The sequence below is a fragment of the Anser cygnoides genome, chromosome 1, assembly GCF_040182565.1.
Source record: "Anser cygnoides isolate HZ-2024a breed goose chromosome 1, Taihu_goose_T2T_genome, whole genome shotgun sequence".
Classification (NCBI taxonomy): Eukaryota; Metazoa; Chordata; class Aves; order Anseriformes; family Anatidae; genus Anser; species Anser cygnoides.
The window spans coordinates 90074978-90093644 of record NC_089873.1 but is presented as its reverse complement, the minus strand read 5'-3'; the positions used below and the strand labels follow the sequence as shown (position 1 = coordinate 90093644).

The window sequence follows — 18667 nt, the reverse complement described above, 5'->3', positions numbered from 1 at the left end:
GGCAACTTTCCTTTATGATTATTGTATGGCACAAGCTGCAGTATTAATATTTTTTCCCCCCATCACAGAAATGCCTGGCATTGTTCAGAGCTGCAGATGGGAAACTGGAGTACACGAACCGCAGATATTTCACAAGGCTACGACGGCTTCTCATTTCCCACTGTTCAGAGAAAAGAAAGCGGGCAAGGTATGCAGCGGAGAAGGTAAACGGAACAGAAAGCGTTATGAAACCAGGAGAAAGGGACGTGACGAGAAAGGTTTCTTTTTAGGACCTATGGGAAGCTCCCTTATAAAATGACCTCTTATCTTTCCATGCTGCTCCCTTCGCAGTCCGCATCCCGAGCACTCAAACAAAAGTCTGAATAGCAAACATCAGCTGTTTCTCCTGCCTGATTAATGATTAGTGAGGCGCGGCAGGAAGGGGCTGCTTTGCGCTGCGGGTCCGGGTGCCCCAGATACGCGCTGCCTCGGTGCCCAGCCCAAAGGCTTGGGCGGGGAAGAGCAGCACCGTGCAGAGGACCACTAGGGTTGGCGGAGACCACCGCGACCGTCAGGTCCAACCACCCCCTGCCACCAATGTCACCCACCACACCACGTCCCTAAGCACCACGTCCAACCTCTCCTTGAACACCCCCAGGGACGGTGACGCCACCACCCCCCTGGGCAACCCGTCCCAACGCCTGACCGCTCTTCCTGAGCGGAAACGTCTCCGAATTTCCAACCTGAGCCCCCCCCCGGCTACCTGGGGCCATTCCCTCTGCTCCTGTCACCGGTTACCCGCGAGCAGCGGCCGCCCCCCGCCCCCGGGCCCCCGCCCCACTCACAGGTCGCGGCCTCCGCCAGGGCGGCGAGCAGCGCCAGGCGGGCGAGCAGCGGCGGGCAGCGGCCGCCCCGCGGCCTCATGGCTGCGGCGGGGAGCGGGGGGCGCCGGCAGCTCCGCGGGGCCGCCCGCTGAGGGAGGGAGGGGCCGGGGGCGGGCCGCACCGTAGCCCGGACCGGCCGTTGATTGGCTGACGCTCCGAGGGCGGAGCCGCTATTGGCCGGCTCGCCCCTCCTCCCAGCACCGCACCCGGAGCCTTTTTGTCCCTCTCCCCGCGCCGTGCGCGGTAACCAGGGGTTACCGGGGCCTGCTTACGCGGGCCCGCGGCCCCCGAGGGGGGCGGCCCGGCCCGGCCCGGCGTGACGGCGGGCACGTGACCGCGGGGCAGCCAGGGCCCGGGACGCCGGTACGGGGTGGGGGGGGGGGCGGCTGAGGGGGGCCGGGCTGGGGGTCCGTTGGGTCCGTTGGGTCGCCTAACGGGTGGGCTGCGAACAGCCGTTACTCGGCAGCGGAGGTCTAGAGGAGGTCTTACTCCAGAGCGCTAGCAGTTAACGCGGTTATCTCATGATTTTCTTCATCTTTGTAGGGCTTCTGTACGCGTTCTTCCTTAAAAATTGGGTTCTTGGCGTTCTTTGTCCTGATAATTGTGCTCGGTTGCTACCTGGACGTTATTCCCGTTTACCTGTGGCTTTACGTGCTTCTGAGCTGGGGGGCTTGGTGGTGGTGCTTCACCTCAGCAAGCAGAAGGAGTTCAAGGTGGCAGCTTTTATACCTGAAATGGTACGCGTATGTTGTCAGTAAACACACGCGGATGTACTGTTTGCATTTAATTTTGGAGATCAATAGCCGTTTGCTGTTGCTAGTTCAAAAAGTGCATGGTCTATGCGAAATATTGTAACCTAGTATCATGCGTTTGCCCGTTTCGTGCATAGCATTGAACACCCTTGTCTCTTCAATGTGCCGTGTTTTGGGGATTTTGTTTTTTCTTTGCCATCGTTCTCCCCTCTTCGGGTTTTGTATTTAAACGAGATTCTTCTTCTGTGACATAGTCTTTAGTTGCTCTTCTCTCTTTAGCAGGTTTTGTTCATGAATCCTGTGTGGACGTTATGGACCTGTCAGTGCTTTAGAGCTATTTAGTTACAGGCTGTCCAGCTTTGCAGGTTGTGAACGTGGGATGGGATTTGTTCAGTGGTGATGCTCAGGCATTGAAAATATTGTATTTTTGTCAGTTACTCATTCATGGAGCCGTTACGTTTTGCTTTTCAGCAGAATTAGCTAAAAAGTGGTATAGCTATGTTGTCAAGGTTAGCGTTGGTGCTTGCTTGGGGGTCTAGGCAGTGTACTCTACTGCGTGTGTATTTTCTTGTGGCTTTTTGGATTCTTCAGAGCACAGTTTTAATGCTTGGAATCCTTGTAATTATCTTGGCCTTCTCCTCAGGAGCTTCTCTATTCTTCATGCCCTAGATCTTCTTGTGGAGAAGCTATTCTCAGGTGCCCTTATACAACACAGCATAAATTTTTAAAGAATATCTGTTGTCTCTGCTTTAGAAGAAATCTGATCTGTTTCTGATATTGAATGATGTAGATCTGCACAAAAGCATCCTTGAATACAGCAGCTTCATAAGATCAGGAGTCCTCTGTTACTGCTTGTATAAATTATTTAAACCGTCATTGCTCAATAGGGACAAAATAAGTTTGTTAGGGGTAGTTCCTCAATTTTTTCCATACTTCTTAAACCTAGATTAGGAAGATGATGACATCAGGAAGGTATCTTTAATTATTCACTTTTCTGCTTCATTTGAACTTTGCTTGGTTTGAGGCTAGTTATTTTAAATGATGAGAAAGAAATGTATTTGTTTAAAAAATGAATTTTGATAAACAAGCTTCACAAAACTTTCCATGGTAATTAAAAATGTTACTGCCTTCAGTTAATCTGCTCATGAAGGCAAGTTAGCAGCAGGGAATATCTGTCTACATCTTGGCTACTCAGATATAAAAACAGTTGTTTTTCAGCTGAAGCTGCTGATCAGATTCTGATCTACGATGGGATGAGCCAATGAATTGAGGTGATCGCACACCTTCCTTCTGCAAGGTTTGTGATAGCCTCTGGAGGAGGGTTTGGCGTGTCCTCAATCACTGTCCCTTGACAAGCGCACAGATAAGATTCCCCTATCCTGTATGTGCGTCCACTCCCCCAGGCGTTGGTGAGAAGAGTCAATGAGTTGGGCTTAATCCATGAAGGACCAGTGAAGTGGCGTGTTGGGTGCTGAGCGCACTCACCTGGTTCCCTGCAAAAGGCTTGTCCTGCATTGGTTCGAGTGGTTCCTGTAACATACAACTCAAATCATGGGTTGTTTTCCCCCTGCTTTTATTCTCCTTTAGGTACAGAGTGGACTTCCTCATCCTTCTGCAGTATTCATCAAGTGCACCCGGGTACTTAAGCAAAGACAATCCCCCAAGTGGGTTTGCCTTTTGCCAGGGGAGAAGCAACCACACTGCCCTTCCCAGCCGCTAACAAGCACTGTACTGTAACATACACTGAAGTAAGGAGGCTCCGTGACCAGTACAGGAGCCTGCTAATAACTGTAATGCTCTCAGATTAAAACAGTCCTTATTTTGAGCACAGTGTTGGGCACCAAGGACTGTGGTGGGTTGATCACAGCCAACAGCAAAACCCCTACCCAGCAGCTTGCTCGCTCCCCTCTTAACCTGGGATGGGGAGAAAGTGAGAAGACATAGATGGAGATAATTACAATTTAACAGAGAAAGCAAAAGCTGCATACTTAAGCAGAGCAAAAAAAAACCACAACACAATTCATTCACTGCTTCCCATCAGCAGCCATTCCCTGTAAGGTGGGGCCTCGGCATACTTCTGGCTGCTTGGGAAAACAAGCACAATGATGATGAACAACCCCCCGTCCTCCTCCTTGCCCTCAGCCTTCTTGCTGAGTACAACATTGCAGCGTACGTGATGTCCCTTCAGTCAGTTTGATTCAGCAGTCCTGGCTGTGTCCCCTCCTAGCTTCTCGTGCACCCGAGCCAACTCGGGGTTGGCAGAGCAAGAAAGAGAAAGCCTTGATGCTGAGCAATCACCAAAGCATTGGTGTGTTACCTGCAGTGTTTTAGCCAAAAATACAAAACGTAGCACCATACAGGCTGCTGTGAAGGAAACAAACTTCATCCCAGCCCGACCCAATAGAGCACCCTGTCAGGGATGTAGTGGCTTTGAAATCGTGCACTAGAATTGACTAAAGCTCAGTGAAGGCCTTTACTTGAGCACGCTTCTTTTGCTGTTATTTGCAGTAATACTGTTGTAGCTAAAGTAACTGAGGGTGTTTTATAGCTTTTGACTCTATGCATTTCACTGCATGATTTGTTTAAGTCTTACTGTTTCATGCTTGTGTGCACATGTAAAGAAACAAATATGCGCATGGTCAAGGAGTCATTCCCCATAGTTTATTCCACAAAGCAGTATCAGAAAGAGGAATATGTTCCCTGCTTCTTTCTTTCTCATGCTCGAAGAGTAGAAAATGGGATTGTAGAATGACAGGTGCTTGATTCTTCTATTTAACTTAGTGAAAATTATTAGTCTTTAAGTTGCCTGTTCCTCCGAGTACTCTCCAGAGAGACTGGTTTCCTTGATGTGTAAAAGAAACTGACAGTGAAGGAATGTACTTAGCGGGTATGACATTCTTTGTTTGCTTTTAGTGTCTTATCCTGTTATGTTCTTAGGCCTCACCTGTGCTTCAAATTGGTCCTTATTTTCTGTCAGTCAGCAGAGCTGCGCGATGCGATAACTAGGCAAGCACTGGGATTTATTTCGTAGCTTGCTGTTGTACTGCCCTAATTTGCAGGTTTCCTGACGTGCGCTGGTCTCGCACTCCTATGTTTTGTGAGTACTCTGATGTTGCTGCCTAGATGCATAAAATGGGGGCAAGTGAAGTGTGAAAGGATGGAAGAGTGAAAGACACAACAAGACTGTCATGGGGCTGGCTGAAGATGGAGACGCTCTGAACAGACAAGCTGCTGCTCGGGAAACGGGTTGTCTTTGTCATGCTTTGGGTCTAACTGTTTTTGGTTTTCTTGCTAGTGGTGACAAGACAAGGCCTGGGCCGCTGCCGTCTCTCCAGTCTCACTGAACTGTTCTGGCCTGCCCCCATTTTTCCTGTAGCTTCTGAGGCTCTGGATGGCTAGTGAAGAGGGATGTTCAGTCTAATGGCCAATTGTTGCAACTGGTTAAAACGGTGGCAGGAGCCTGTCAGGTAAGCGTGTGAAAGCATTCATTTTCTACTTCTGTGCTGACCTTCTTCCCAAACTGTATCTCATGTCATCTCACCAATGTTTCACTTTATTTTGTTCTAGTATATTTTTTTAAACTTGAAGATAAAATCTGTTGTTCTTTTTTTCTCCAAGGGAATATCAATACATGTTCTGAACTTGAAAATAAAATGTTAATCACTTTTAGTTTAGGTACTTTGTTTCTGACTGAAAGAAAGTATAAAGTTCAAAATACTGTCCTTCACGCACTGTTTTCTCAAGTAGGGCATCTGGGGTAATGCTAGACTGTCTATGTAAAATTCAACCCCTTCTTTTTTTGATTTAGCTTCTGCATTTTGAGATTATGAAGTGTGGCGCGTTAAAACACTGCCAGGAGTATAGTGTACTCCAGTATAATTCTATTTTATTGTTATTATTTAATTACCCTAATGCTGCATTTTGTGGGCAACCTGATGATCCATTTTCACTTCCAGAATCTTACTGTCTTCATTTGTTTCTGTTACTTTTATTTTAACATCCTGCATCCTTTTCCCTCTGATTAGCAGAGATGAGCAGACTTGTGTAAGCTATACTTCACAGGTGATACTGTTATAGTTTTAAGACTGGAAATAACAATGTTTTTACTGTTCCTTCATTTAAAGGAGCATAAAGGTGAGCAAATTTCTTTGACTTGTCTGAGTATTCATGAATTGGAGGAATGATTGAGTTACATACACAGATATATTTTTCCTGTGTTATTCTAAAATCCTATTCTAGTACAAGTTCTAGCCTCTACACCACTTTGAATTTATAAAATAAATAGCACTGTTTTGTATGTTTGCAGCTTTCACTACTCCTGCTTGAAACAAAAGCAAGATGAGTACCAGTGCCACTTAATTTATAGTGTATTATGTTGTCTACCCAAGGTTCTTTTTATTCTGTGTAGTGTTGTTCAGCTGCACTGGTTGAGACAGAAATAAATTGCTGGTGTAAGCAAGACCACAGATTTGACTGAGATAGAGAGTAAAATACAGGAGAATGGAAATGAAATTAAAGAAACTGCTAAAGAGACCATGACTATACCATAAAAAGTATAAAATTTACAGTACTGTGAAATGAAGCTTCAGCAGGCAAATGCAAGTTAAGAGCAAAGTCATTATCACACGTGAAACATTTAGCGTGATGCTAGACTTCTCATTTAATAGCTTGTTCTGCTGTTCTGTCTAATCAGATGGTCTGACACACTGAATGCCAGATACACAAATGGAATAATGCCTGCCACTTGATATTTTGATACTTATTCTTTCTACTACTTAGTCATATATTTGCCATGCATGTATTTAAAAAAAAAAAAAAAGCTTAAAATAGCTTATGTCTAGGTAGAAGAAAAAAGACTTGAAATATCTTTCTTTTTTTTTATTCCTTATGGAGGAAGGTGACACTAATAATGGTGGGTCTTGATAATGCTGGTAAAACGGCTACAGTCCGAGGAATTCAAGGAGGTAAGCAATTAATTTGGTGATTTAATTGAAGCATTGAAAGAGCGTAATTACTCACTTTACATCATTTTTGTCTAAAACATTACTTCATCTCTTAATTTATCTCTTCTTCCCATGTCATTTAAAGAAAATTTTGGTGATTGTGTTTTTCTTAAAGAGTTTGGTGACAAAAGCGAGCATGTCACAGGCTCACTGTGTGGAGAACTGCAGGTAAGGGGGAAAAAAAGGGTCTTAGATGGAAACATAAAGATCCTGATTTTTGATGTCTGGCAGGTCATACTAGGGTGACTTAAAAAGTATGTTCCCCCAGACCTGTGCTTTATGCTCAGGAAAAGTAGCAGAGCAAGCTCTGCTTGTTGGCCAGTGCAGGTAAGATCATGTTGAACTAATGCAGAGTAAATCAGTGCTACTTTAACACACCAGCAGTGTGACAAGCAGCGTTGTTACTGCTCTACTGCATGTTTTTCCACAGGTAGTAATATGGCTTAGTGGCAAGGTGGATAATACGCAGACAACTACCTCTTAAGACATTGCACCATGCAGCCTAGAGCCATTGGTCTGCTTGGACAGTTAGTCCACAGAGTTGTTTTCAGTTATTTCGGAAATACCAGGTCAAAGCATTCATAGTACTTTGGTACTTGTGGCTTAAGTTGACCACTGTATTGTTAATGAGCAAAATATAAATTTACAGCAAAATCTGTTTTGGATAAGGGTTCTTGTTTTGATTTCATGAGCATAGCATATTTTTGGACTGGAGGAACTTTTTCAGTATTTCACTAAATAGCTGAAGGAACATTGTAACTACAAGCAAGCTGTCTGTCTCTGTTGGTTGCTTAATTTAAGTGAAAGCAAGTGTAGGAAAAAATCTCAGAACTCTGTAGGCGGTGTTCTAATTCACAATTAGTTTGAATCAATGCAAAGAATCAGAATATTCTGGTTAATGAAGCGTTTCACATGTCGGCATACACTAGAGAAATCGGAGGACCAAATCCTTTGCGTGTTCACAGAATCACAGGATGATTGAGGTTGGAAGGGACCTCTGGAGATCATCTAGTCCAACCTCTGGTCAATCAGGGTCACTTAGAGGATGTTGCACTGGATCACGTCCAGACAGGTTTTCAGTCTCCAGAGGAGACTCTGCAACCTGTTCCAGTGCTCTGTCACCCTCACAGTAAGGAAGTTTTTCCTCATATTCAGATGGAACTTCCCGTGTTTCACTTTGTGCCCATTGCTACTCATCCTATCGCGGGGCACCACCAAAAAGAGCCTGGCCCTGTCATCTTTAAGCCCTGAAGATATTTATATACATTGATAAGATCCCCCTCTTAGCCTTCTCTTCTCTAGGCTAAACAGGCCCAGCTCCCTCAGCCTTTCCTCATAAGGGAGGCGCTCCAATCCCCAAATTGTCTTCGTAGCCCTCTGCTGGACTCTCTCCAGGAGCTCCAGGCTCGTACTGGGGAGCCCAGAACTGGACCCAGTACTCCAGGTGTGGCCTTGCCAGGGCTGAGTGGAGGGGGAGTATCGCCTCCCTTGACCTGCTGGCAACATTCCTTCTAACACACCCCCTGATCCCACTGGCCTTCTCAGCTACAAGGGCACCTTGCTGGCTCATGGTTAGCTTGTCGCCCACCAGGACTCCCAGGTCCCTCTCTGCAGAGCTGCTGTCCAGCAGGTCAGCCCCCAGCCTGTACTGGTGCTTGGGGTTATTCCTCCCTAGGTGCAGGACCCTGTGCTTGACTTTGTTGAACTTTTCGAGGTTCCCCTCAGCCCAACTGTCCAGGTCCCTCTGAATGGCAGCACAGCCTTCTGGTCTGTCAGCTACTCCTCCCAGTGTTGTATCATCAGCAAACTTGCTGAGGGTGCACTCTGTCTCTTCTTCCAGGTCATTGATGAGTAAGTTGAACAGGACCAGAGCCAGTACTGACCCCTGGGGATACCGCTAGCTACAGGCCTCCAACTAGACCACAGCCCTCTGAGCTCTGCCATCCATCCAGTTCTCCATCTACCTCACTGACCACTCACCTAACCCACACTTCCTGTTCTTACCTATCAGGATGTCATGGGAGATGGTATCAAAAGCCTTGCTGAAGTCAAGGTAGACAACATTCACTGCTCTCCCTTCCTCTATCCAGCCACTGCTCTCCCTTCCTCTATCCAGCCAGTAATTCCATTGTAGAAGGCTATCAGACTGGTTAAGCATGTTTTCCTCTTGGTGAATCCCTGCTGACTCCTCCTCATCACTTCCTTCTCCACCTCTCTGCTTAGAGATGACATCTAGAATGAGCAGTTCCATCACCTTTCCGGGGATGGAGGTGAGGCTGACTGCCTTGTAGTTTCGGGGGTCCTCCTTCCTGCCCTTTCTGAAGACTGACATGACATACACTTTCTTCCAGTCCTTGCATACCTTCCCTGTTCTCCATGACCTTCTGAAAATGATGGAGAGTAGCTTAGCAATAACATCCACTAGGTGCCCCAGCACTCATGGGTGTATCCCATCTGGGCCCATGGATTTGCATGTATCAAGTTTGCTTAAGTGATCTCTAATCCTATCCTCCTTAGGCAAGGGAAAGTCTTCCTTTCTGTTGTGTGTGCAGAAGTAGCTTTCTGGTGACTGCACAGCAAATGTGCGCATATCAGTAAGCTTTATATAAAATCTATGTCATACGCATGTATAACTAGGAAAAGGTTCCAAAAAAGGAAATTGAGTGTGTATGTATAACATATAAGCAATGGCTCTCGTGATACGTTTTACATCGTTATTTATCTCTAGAATAGCACTAGCAGTTTTCTAGGGACCTATCTAGGTAAGAGACCACTTGATTTTGGAGGGTACTTTGTGTTGTCCAATAATACTTGCAAACAGGATATAATTTGAGATAAAACTTGTGCTTATGAGAACAAATATTCTCTAAGTTATTTTTCCTTTTGCGATCAGCTTTCTAAATAACTTTCATCTTGTTTACATAGGAGACTACCAAGTAGTGTTTTTGACAGACTCAGAGGCTCCATGTCGGTTTTCTGTTTATGCTTGTTATGCAAGCTCACTGACTTGCTAAAATGTGGAAAAAAAAAAAGTTAGGAACATAAATGAGAGGTTATTTGTGAATCTTTGCTCTGAAAACATTCATGCTCATGAAAACTTCATTATTTCGTCTTCCATTCTGTTTCAAGATCAACTTTAATACCTTTATCAGAGAAAAGTGACTATTATTTCTGAAAGTAAATTTGTTTATTGGAAAAAAAAAAAGATATGGATCCTTGTGAAGAGGAACTCTTGGAAAGGATACTTCTGACTTCTGTGCCTGTTTCCCAAGGCTTGAATACTATTTGCCTTAGAAAACAATTTTTTTGTCCTTAACAGGGTTTGCAGAAATTAGAACCTTCACTTAGTTTTCAGGGTTAATTTAAAATATATATACATGTTCTTTTTTTTTGCCTGTGCAAGTCATGCAGCATATGGGAGGAGGTGACAGTTGCAATTGGTGGGTTTTAGTAGAAGCCTGTTGCAGATGTATTTCTGTTCTTAGGACTCTTAAACCTGGGCAAATTAACATAACCTCCAAAGTTGTATTTGCCAAAATGGGTCTACAGCTTATACAGCAGATGCTGTTTTTTTACATGAAGACTTTATTACTGGAGACCTTGCAGTACAACAGGACTACATGTTTCAGTGATATTACCTTAATTTCAGTATCATCAGTAACATTCACCCTTAACAAGCTCTCATGCCTGTACAAGAGAACAATATAGCTGACTGTCCAAACTACTTCTCAAAACAGAGTTTGAGGTTTGGAGTTGGAATTTGTCACAAACAGGTGTCCCCCTTCTGTAGCTGGAGTCTTGGCTTATGCTGCTCTGGCAGGGGGCTGTTCTGGATTACCATCTTGGGTGTGACAAGGATTTCTCTCTCTCTCAGAAAAGGAATGTGGGAGCAGCAGGCTGGTAGTAATTTAGCTTCTGTGCTGCTCTTCAGGTTGCTCTGTGCTGTTAACCATGACTTTGCTTCTTCCTCTCAACAAGCTGAATTTTACATCTGTTTTTCCCACCTTCTGCTACCAAGCTACATAAGACAGTTGCAGAAATCCAATTAACTCACCCCTGCAGAGTCAGCTTAGCGGTGTGAGGCAAGTGCAGGCTTTCTTTGCCATTGAGGGAGACAGCAAGTAAAAGTGCTACATATAAAGCTATAGCTTTTTAGCATATTGCGTGGCAAAATCAAAAAACGTAAAATAACAAAAAAAGCCAAACTACCCTTGAATAAAGGGAATGAACTAATTGAAGGAGAACCTGGCTTCATGCTTTTTAAAGGCTGATCAGGCAGCTGCTTTATCTCAGCCCTTGATTTGAGCTTTTGAAGCCATTTTGGCAATCATGAGGGATAAAGAAGAAATCTGGCAGAACACAAGGCTTCCCAGTTCATAATACATTAACTGTTTTGTTTTGCTTCTCAAATTTGGATTAATACCATACAAATGCTATATAACTGTTCAGAAGGGAGCACCTAGGGTAAGGTTGTGTGTAAAAGTAAAAACTACAATTCATTTTAAGTGTGGTGTTAAATATTAAAAATTGCCCTTTTTGCTTTTTTTTTTTCTGGTGCTAAATCAATGTAAAATAATTGGTTGAGAGTAATGTGTTAATTTGAAATTATCTTAGGAAAAGGAAAATATTAGTGTAAAATATGTGGTTAGCAACATGGTGTCACTTAACAGTGAGGATTTGCTCCATGTGTTCAGAATACAGATTTTGCTACAGAAATCGAAATGTAAAATCCTCTTTAAATAGCTAAGGCAACTGTTTACTAAAGGCTTTCTCCTTTGATCTCTAACAGAGTCTCCTGAAGATGTAGCACCAACGGTTGGGTTTTCCAAGATTGACCTGAAACAGGGACGCTTTGAAGTCACCATCTTTGATTTAGGAGGTGGAAAACGAATTAGGAACATTTGGAGAAATTACTATGCTGAGTCTTACGGTGTAATATTTGTCGTGGATTCCAGTGACATTGCAAGAATGGAAGAAACAAAGCAAGCCATGACAGAAGTTTTAAACAGCCCTAAGATATCAGGGAAACCCGTGTTAGTGTAAGTATTATCTACAACGTCTCAAATTATCATTAGAATAATATTTATTAATTTTTGACCTTGGGTATACCTTCTAAAGAAGTATTTGTGTATAGTATCAACATAATGTACACTGATAGTACTGTTGTTTTAGCACTGACCAATGCTACAGTTAGTTTTATGATCTTATCACAGTGTGTGTTTATGCCATCTTAATATTATAGCAGTTAAAAAACCCTTTTCTTTCTTTCTTCTCCTCATTTTTGCCTTCCCTCTCAAGTTGTACATGGTGACATGCTAAATTGATTCACTGCATCTGACATTAGATTTTTTTTTTTATTTAGCCTTTTATTAGATCTTTATATTTGTTTCTCATCTCCTTCAGTAGCAGTGGAAAAATCCATAAGATTTGTTTAAACTCTTTCAGATTTTAGTATTACTTCATATGATAGGGCAGGTTAAAGGCTGTGCAAGTCTGACATGGTGACTTCTTGGAAAAATGTTGTTACTGTTTAGGTCTAGATCAATTCCATAAATTGTAAATGATTGTTTATATTCTGCAATACCAGTAAACATAAAAATGTCTTGTTCACCTGACACACGGTGGTGCTGCTGATGCATGATCAGCAAAATCTTGTTAAAGGAAGCATACCTCAGTAGTACTTGGCATTTGCTTTCACTTCAGTGCATGTGTTTTTAAAAAAAACAAGTTTCAAAGGTCTGGAAATTCATACACAGAACAGATAAAAACTAATAAATTTCTCTACTTAAAAACTAAGTTTTGTAAAACACTCTAACAGTTTTGTTAAATTCAGCAGTGGGAAAAAAAAAGAGAACAAATGCCATTTTAAAGTTACAAAATAAGGTATGAAAGTTGAAAATGGTTTCTCAGGACAGTATCTTTGGTGGGTGTAAGAACTCCATAATTCAGTGATTGTACATCACCTCCACAGTATCATAAAGAATCTGTGCTTAAAGCTGAGAAGAGATGCCTTTTATTTTTAAGGCATAGTGATTCTCTGGTGGTTTGAGAGTGAAGCTGGCTAATCTGTTTTGATGAAACAGTGTATAGTTCAGCAAGCTAATAGTGTACGTTTTGAAAAATAGATTAGACTTTAAATTCCATTTCTGTCTGAATGTTTGTGGTATAGGAAAGGCAATAAAACCATTTTAATGCAGCTAGTTTAACTCAAATATGTTCTTCTGAAAATGAACCTGTGACAGTTGACAACTGTGGAGTGTTTCAAAATAAATATAACTTTATTTTTTCCATATAAATCTTTGTCGTGATCCTGTAATAGAGCTGATGTGGGTGGTTGGCTGTATCCGCACAGAGCCCACATGCCTTCCTGGGACTTGATCCTGGTTTTTGATCCATGTCAGTAGCTAATCAGAAGGCAGAGTCTGTTAACTGAGTCTAATAGTAACTAAACAAAGTTTGTTAATGTTATTGTCTTCTAACTGATTGACCCTCAAGCCTTTGAACAGAATTTGCTCTGGCAGTGTCCCAGCTCTGTGAAGATAAATGGTAGTTCATTGTCTTATGATCCCTGTACACGCCTGCATCTTGAGTTGCAAATTCGTTTCTGTATTGTCTGTGTTTTCTGTTCAGTGTCTGCTGCATGGAATAGTGATGCTGCTCAGATAAGCAAATTTAGATGTTATGCAATGGGTAAAATACATGCTGAATCATGAAGTTTATTTATGTAAATGTATCTCCTTTTTAACTTGAAAACTTTAAAAAGGAAATAATGTAACCTAATTTAGATAAAAGATTTTTTTTTTAACCTCGTAAAAAGTATCTGTAACTGCAGGGTCTGGTTCATTAGAGTAAAAAGGTATCTGTTAACAACATTGCATAAAACTATTCTCCAGGCATTTTTAAGCTGCTGCTATGTGATAGTAGATTTTTCCATTGCTCTACATATTCACTCATAGCTCTGTATATTCATTTTCAAGATGTACTCATCTGCACTGTAGAATTATTAAAAAAAAAAAAAAAGCAACAATAACAAAAAAGGATCAAAGTTTAGATAACTTCAAATGGAAAACATTTAATGGTCACCAGGAAAGGCTTGGGAGTGTTCAACGAAGTCCTTCAATAAAGTAGACTAATTAAACTTTCTTTTCCCCTTTTTGAATAGTGCAGTAATCATGTGGTTTGTCTACACAGAGATGTAGTTGTTCGCTCCTTCCCCTTTCCTCCCACCCTTCTCTCCCCCGACCTTTTGTTTCTTGGGTGCTGGCACTACAGTGAGCTGAGTGTGGTAGCTGACTTGCTCGTTCCTTCTCAGAGGGAAACAGCTGCATGTCTCCCCACTCCTGAGCAGGGATGTGTGTCGAACTCTAGTTTACCCGGCTAGTAAGGGTGCGGAGTACACCAGCTCCTACTAATCAAGACAGATCTCCAGTGCTGCATCACCATGTCCCAAGGCCAGAGGGATGTCACCTGCAGCCCATGAGAGATTGGGGTCAAGCACTGTGTAGCGTGGATGTGAACAGTCATCTCCAGAAAGGGATCCCCAAAGGCTTTTCGCTCCAAGCAGCACATGCAGGAGCCAGTCCATGCCATTCATTTTATCCAGGGGCCACAGCTGGTGCTGTCCCCAAAGACAGCATAGTTATAACTAAGCAGCTAGGTGAGCATCTAAGATGGTGGGTATTTGGAGAAGGGAGTGGGGGGGGCGGGGGGAAGGTGGTAAAGGTGGTAGAAGAATTCTGAATATTTTGTCTAATCATTTTTGAATATTTTAGGACTGTGCTGCATGCAATGAAAATGTTTAAATCTTAATGTGCAGGGAGGTGTGCAACTGGGGCCCACATTTTTTTCTTGAAATACATGAAAAGTTGTATCCACAAAAAATACTTTAAAATCGAGTAGAAGAGTAGGACCTTGAAAAATACATGTTTTTATTCTAAAAAGTCAGTTTTTCCTAAAGCTAACTTTTTTCTTTTAGTGCTAGCTTTTTCCAGTAAATAACTTCCTACTTCATCTTTGAATATTGGAGCACTTTATCCTAATTTGTTTTATATCAGAACAAACAACCATCCTTTCTGACAAGTGCTGGGAATTTATGGCAAGTTATGGCACCATATGTAGTCTTACATGTCTGTTTCTCTTAATGCGTGCTGTGAGTAGTGCTAGCAAGACACCACTATGAACCACTGTTGGGTAGAAGAGTCTTCTTGTTTGATGAAGAACAAGATCCACTATTAGAGAGTTTGGGGTGTGATCTTTGTTACAGAGTGAAGTAGAGTTGGAGTCATTGGCCTATTCCACCTCTTGCTGTGTTTCTCCCATCCCAACCAACTGCATTATGGCATGCCCTAATCCCTAACAGTACACCTGTGTAGGTGTCAGCGCTGCTCTTTGCCAGAAGACAACACACTGCTGGCAGAAGAAGGGTGAAGGAGGAGACAGCTCTTGCTCCTCATCCTCCCTGTTATAGGGATGCACAGCAATCCTGATGCAGGGAGAAGTGGAGGCCCAGGAAGAGAATGCACTAAATTGTGCAGTGTGGGCATAAAACTGGTACTTGGTGCTCTGTATTATAGTACTGTGGGGATGTAAGAGTTCTGATACTGTTCAGTGCGATACTTGCATCACATTGAACTGGGACAGTGGCATCTTATCATCTATCAGTGTGTCACAATGTAACTTTAAGACCATTTTCCTAAAATGCTGATGGCTGTTATTGACTAAAAAAGGCTGTTATTGACTGTTGGTACAAATTACTTGAAGACATTAAACTTGGTGTTTAGCTTTTTTTTTACTGTACAGTGTTAGCACTTTAATTTGTTTGCTTATGTGGGGTTTTTAAAATATTCAGGTGCTTAGGTAGTTAATCAGTCCGGTAAGTATGGGGAAATTGACTTGCAGAGAGTAAGACCTGGTGGTTCTTGAGCTCATGGGTCAGTTCTTCTGTCAGTGTCCTCAAGATTTATATAGGTATGCAAGATTTTCTTCTTTTAAAACTTTATCCTGCATTTTATCAGAAAGGATCACCTGTATTTAATATTATGAATACAAATACTGTTGAAGTATTTGAAATAAACATACAAGAGGCAATATTGAACTCCATGTGTGGATGCTCTTGTATTAGAGAGATCACTGGGCAGGTTTTTTTTTTTTTTTTAAGTAGAAAGCTACTTTCTACCTTTTATTTAGGTGATGAGGGATTATAATCTTCAATATTTCACATTTCTTATTGGAATTATAGCCTCTCTGCTTCAGTTTCTTTTTGTCAGTTACACATAACTGTGTAACTATTGGAGGAAAAAAAACCACTGGAAAGTTCATTTTAATGATTACTTCAGCCTACATAATTTCAGCTCTTAATCATTCTGGATATTCAATATCAATTTCTCATGATGTCAGTGTAATAATAGCACCTTGTGTTTTAAGAAAAAAAACACAACAAACTGCTCAAGTCTTGATGTCTTTCTTCTTGAAGATTCTTCAGCATGTTACTTAGATTTGTTTTGCAGTTTTCTAACAATATAAAGCTGAAAACTACTTGAATTATTTACTTGCATGTGCATAGGCAGTTGTCTTCCTGAGTATTACTGAAGATTGAATTTTCTTTCAGGATTTAAAGTATGGCTTACATTTATTTGAAATAACTATTGTCTGTTTGTCTGGTTAGACATCTTTGTCATGTGAAAAGGAAGGGCTAGCCCAGAAACACATTTCTCTCACAGATAAGGATGCTTGCGTGGACACTTCTGCCGTGGGGGATGCTGTGTCAGCAGGTGGTGTTTGTTGTATTTTGGTCTTCGCTTCTGTCAACTGTGCGTGAGATAATCCTTCACAGAACTACAGTAATGCTATCTGTTTTAAGGGCTGGGTAGGGAAAGATGGCTGCTACGTACCTTGTTTTCTAAAAGTAAGAACGGGAATGGGAGATGGGGTGGTGTTTCTGTGTATGCATACACATATACATACGTGTGTTTGTATTTGTGTGTATATATATACATATACGTGTGTGTGTGTGTGTGAAAGAGCATGTTGGCCATAGCAAATTTTTCCCTGTATTGATTATGGGCTTGATTCTACTCTGCCTTTGGAACAAAAATGTGGCTCCATAAATGCAGCAGTTAGGGGAGATTATTTAATGGAATAGTATCAGTGGTGTCATTACCAGGTTTTATTTTTTTCTACTGTGTAAATCATCTTTTTTCACTTTAAAGTTCAGACCTCTGGTTGCACTTTAACAGTTAATCTCAGCAGTGATATTAAGCTGGGATGGAACAAATCCACCTATTTCTAAATCTAGCAATGTGAAAATAAGTTGGTAGTCCCTTTTGATAGATTAATTGCATCTGGTGGGGAAAAAAGTCAAAGGCATCTAGCTCAGTTAGTGTATTGCAGAATTGCAGCGCAATTCGGTCTGAGTGTATCCAGATATAGTGGCATTGATTGTCTTTGCACAGCATAAAGAAATGTATTTAGAAATACATTCCTGTGGTGGTTTTTGTTTTTTGAAATAACTTTTCCATTTCAGTTGCACTGTTATTTTCCATTTAGAATTGCATTAGAGCACTATTTCTCATTCAGTTCCCAAAGGGGTTGTGTACAGGGCAGATGGCACTCACTGGGACAAGCAAAAATAATCTCCATCTACTTGTTTCTCTTCTCTGCAGAAATAACTGCTGCTATAAAATAAAGCAGTGGTGTGCTTCCTGTCTTGCTAATTCAGCCATTTCATAGGAACATCTAAGTTATCTTCAGGGACTGGTTGAGTCAATGTCTAGCTGTTCTTAGCTCTTTCCCACATTTTGTAGCTCATAATATTGAGGGACACGTGAATGTAACTCATCAGAAGTTGGAAAAAGAACAAAACGGGCAATGTGCGTAAAACAGAAGGATAAGTAGCTCTGTGAACTGCTGAACTATTAAATCTGAAAAGTAGGTCCTTAGGTACCTTATACTGTTCTTGTACTGAAGATTTGCATTCAGTTAAGATGTTAAAAGGAAACTGCGTATTAATTTTTGTGAAACAATGGGAATTTAACCCAATCTCACTGTAAAGTGTGATTTTAATTGTGATTTTAAAAAAATATATGCATTTCCATGCACTTACGTGGGTAGGGAGGCATGTATGCCCACATTCATGCATGGAAATGGCATCACTATGAATGAAAATTTGACAAGATGGAATTAAAAAAAAAAAGTACAAAGGAAATACAAAGTAAATAGAGATGGAAGGATGATACAAGTGCTGTTGATAGGCTGGTGCAATTGAAGCCTGGAGGATGTGTAGCCAACAGTCTGACCTGAATTAAGCTGATACAAAAAGAAATAGGAGTTTGCTTCTTATCTAATCCTTGCTAGCATCTTTGGACTGGATTCCATTGCAAGTCCTCCAGGCATGAAGTGTTAGCAGCTGACACACTCAGTTTAGCTATCTGTAGATGTAGAGTATCTGGCATCCATAATCTATAAGGATTAAACTAGGCTGCAATTTAAAGCTTTAAAAGGAGAATTAATTAAAATGATGGTAGGTCTAAATCTTTCAAGGATGTTTCAGTCAATACACACTGTATTGCCGCCTTCTGTGTGTCCTGTATCCATTTTAGGTACTAGGTAAAGTATTCCTATTTCCCTTTACTTATAATACTAATTTAGGCATCAATCTTGCACTCTTAAATGAGGATCCTAGGTTTCTATAAATAGCAGAATTTCATAGGACCATTTAGTGTTCTGGAAACCCCCAGCTGGTTCTTCTGGCCACTCCTGTAGCAGTGCAAATAAAGGTCTGGCCTCGCTACAGAAAAGACAGTGAAGACAAATGTTGATTACAGTGAGTCCAGGCTAGTCAGGGGCTGGAGCATGTGACATAAGGAGAGGCAAGAGAGCTGCAGTTGTTTCAGACTTCAGAAGAAAACAAGGAGGGGAAATCTTACCGCTGCCTACCAGTACTTACTAGGGAGGTGTGGAGAAAACAGAACAGTGGCTCTTCTCAGAGAGGTGCTGATAGGCTGAGAAGTGGTGGATGAGAGGTTCCACCAGGGAAATGCTCGTTCTGATA

At 41.9% G+C, this 18667-nt stretch overlaps 2 protein-coding genes across 11 annotated transcripts in view; one reads left to right on the top strand and one right to left on the bottom strand.

The window, feature by feature from the left end:
• The window catches only part of PROS1 (protein S), a 37242-nt gene extending 36260 nt beyond the window's left edge, over positions 1–982 (bottom strand). For both annotated transcript variants that reach the window (XR_010833436.1, XM_067001965.1), the window contains exon 1: positions 825–982. Coding sequence is in view for 1 of the 2 variants with exons in the window: in XM_067001965.1 (XP_066858066.1) it covers positions 825–903 (79 nt within the window). In the remaining variant the exon portion in view is untranslated. The remainder of the gene's footprint in view (positions 1–824) is intronic.
• Positions 70–18667, top strand: part of ARL13B (ADP ribosylation factor like GTPase 13B) — a 51754-nt gene continuing 33156 nt past the window's right edge. For 5 of the 9 annotated variants that reach the window (XR_010833453.1, XR_010833440.1, XM_067002012.1 and 2 more), the window contains exons 1-4: positions 1088–1226; positions 4911–5082; positions 6509–6579; positions 11408–11657. Coding sequence is in view for 7 of the 9 variants with exons in the window: in XM_067002012.1 (XP_066858113.1) it covers positions 5024–5082; positions 6509–6579; positions 11408–11657 (380 nt within the window). In the remaining 2 variants the exon portion in view is untranslated. Of the gene's footprint in view, positions 188–1087; positions 1227–1446; positions 1601–4910; positions 5083–6508; positions 6580–11407; positions 11658–18667 lie in introns of those variants that run through there. The other 4 variants (XM_048071694.2, XM_048071692.2, XM_048071693.2 and 1 more) reach the window with 4 other exon arrangements.